Source organism: Apis dorsata, unplaced genomic scaffold (assembly GCF_000469605.1).
Source record: "Apis dorsata unplaced genomic scaffold, Apis dorsata 1.3 scaffold_683, whole genome shotgun sequence".
NCBI lineage: Eukaryota > Metazoa > Arthropoda > Insecta > Hymenoptera > Apidae > Apis > Apis dorsata.
Genome location: NW_006263864.1, coordinates 1,546,825 through 1,548,842, shown reverse-complemented (window position 1 = coordinate 1,548,842; position 2,018 = coordinate 1,546,825). Strand labels below are relative to the sequence as shown.

The 2,018-nt window shown below is 21.3% G+C and overlaps 1 protein-coding gene across 2 annotated transcripts in view; it reads right to left on the bottom strand.

The window, feature by feature from the left end:
- Positions 1-494, bottom strand: part of LOC102674317 (serine/threonine-protein kinase PLK4) — a 3,595-nt gene extending 3,101 nt beyond the window's left edge. For both annotated transcript variants that reach the window (XM_006622338.2, XM_006622339.2), the window contains exons 1-2: positions 264-494; positions 98-193 (exon numbers count right to left, since the gene is read on the bottom strand). In XM_006622338.2, coding sequence (XP_006622401.1) covers positions 98-193; positions 264-302 — 135 coding nt within the window. In that variant the 5' untranslated portion in view covers positions 303-494. The remainder of the gene's footprint in view (positions 1-97; positions 194-263) is intronic.
- Between the last annotated feature and the right edge of the window lie 1,524 nt (positions 495-2,018).

Below are 2,018 nucleotides of genomic sequence, written 5' to 3'. Positions count from 1 at the left end.
ATTTATAGAATAAATATATATTCATATATATATATATATATATATATATATATTCATATATATATATATATTTAACCTAAAAAGTTATCCAAATTACCATTTTTATTGCAACTTCTATACCGTTGCGAAGACATTTTGCTCGATATACACTTGCAAAACCCCCTTTTCCAAGTAAATTTAATACTTCGTAATCCTAAAAATAAAAATTATTAATTAAATATTATATAACAAAATACTTCGGATGACAAATTTGAAAAGCTAACCTCTATCTGTTCACCGAAACCTCCCGATAGATGTGGCATTACCAGCGTCCGAGTGATAAAACTGTATAGATGTCTCAATCACCACAGTTATTAAATTGCACTTTTTTAATACATTTAATCTTTTTGACATTAAATATATTTACAAAATTTGTAAATAGAAATGACATGGCGTGTTTGCCACATATAAATTTATTATATTTTTCAGATTCAATAGATGGCGTCTTAAAAACGTATCTCAATTGTCAATTTGAAATGTTTCCAAGATGATCAATTTTATTTGTAACGGCATATATAAGACTACTACTAGATAAAGAATTTATATTATGACATATTTTAAATTATTAGTGATATCATAATATATATAAAAAGATATAATTAAAAATTTTTTTTTATTAAAAAGAACATAAATTTTTTGAACTTACCATAAATGTTTAAATTTCTTACATTATAATATTTATTTTTTTATTTTTTATTCAATCTTTATTTTTATTTAATGTAATTTTGTATTCATATTTCAAATTTTTTTTAAATTTCACCACTATCATTTAATAATGTTTCATATCAAAATTCGCATATATATTTTATAATAATATATTAGAAATACATTAAAGTTGAGAAGATGACATATATATATTTTTATTATATATTATATATATATTATTGATATTAAAAATTAAGATATTCTAAAAAAAAGCGATAAAAATTGATTATTCGTACTTCATCTGTTACGTGTTCAAAGCAAAGAAAGTTAATATTAGAAGGATAGAAATAAGATGAAATATTGAAAAACATCATTTTCAGAATGTCGCAAATGAAAAATAATAGAAAAAATAGAAAATAATAGAAGAAAAATAAAAATAAAAAAAAAAATAAGAATAGACTATCAACACCATCTTCTGAGTATCAAAAACACCTCAAAAGAAAAGGCTCAATTTTCAATTCTTATTCTATTTTATCTTTGAAGAAATATCTTAGGCATTCAAGAGATAGTAATAATTAATTTTTATTTTATCTCTATTCTTCTTCTATTTTGCTCTCTTTGTTTATGTTAGTATTCTTTCATTTATAGTACTCTATAAATAATATTAATTCCATAATTTTACTCTATACCTATTCTTCTTTCATCATTTAATCTTTTTGCTTTGTGATCACAAACCGAGAGAAATTAATTAAACATATTTTTATCATTTTCTTTTAAAATTACTTAAATATAAAAAAATATACGTACATTAATATTTATTCTATTCTATGCTAATTATGTACGTGTTGTATAACTTAAATATAGATAAATAATAAGCACTCACATTTTTTGTGAATTTAAACGTATTTTCGTTTTTCACAACTGTAATTCATTCTAAATAACTGTAATTACAAATTAATTACAAATAATATACAGCACAATTTTTACATTATGCATTTAAATTGTATTTTGTTTTAGCGAAATTGGACGAAATATTGAAATGCTGCACAATCTTTTGACATTAGAGCACATGATTATTCTCTATAATATAAATACTTTGATGTTTCTTATAATAAATATCTTACTTTTACATTTTTTATTATTAATTTCACTTTCACTGTGTAAGGAAATAATTCATACTATAATTGTACATTTATTACATTTTTCATTTATGAATTATTTGTGGCACAAAATTCGTTTACATCACGTTTTAGTTGATTGACCTATGATATAAATTACCATACATGAAAAGTATGGAGTATTTTTTTCTCATAAGGTCAGTCTTTAAAAACAAC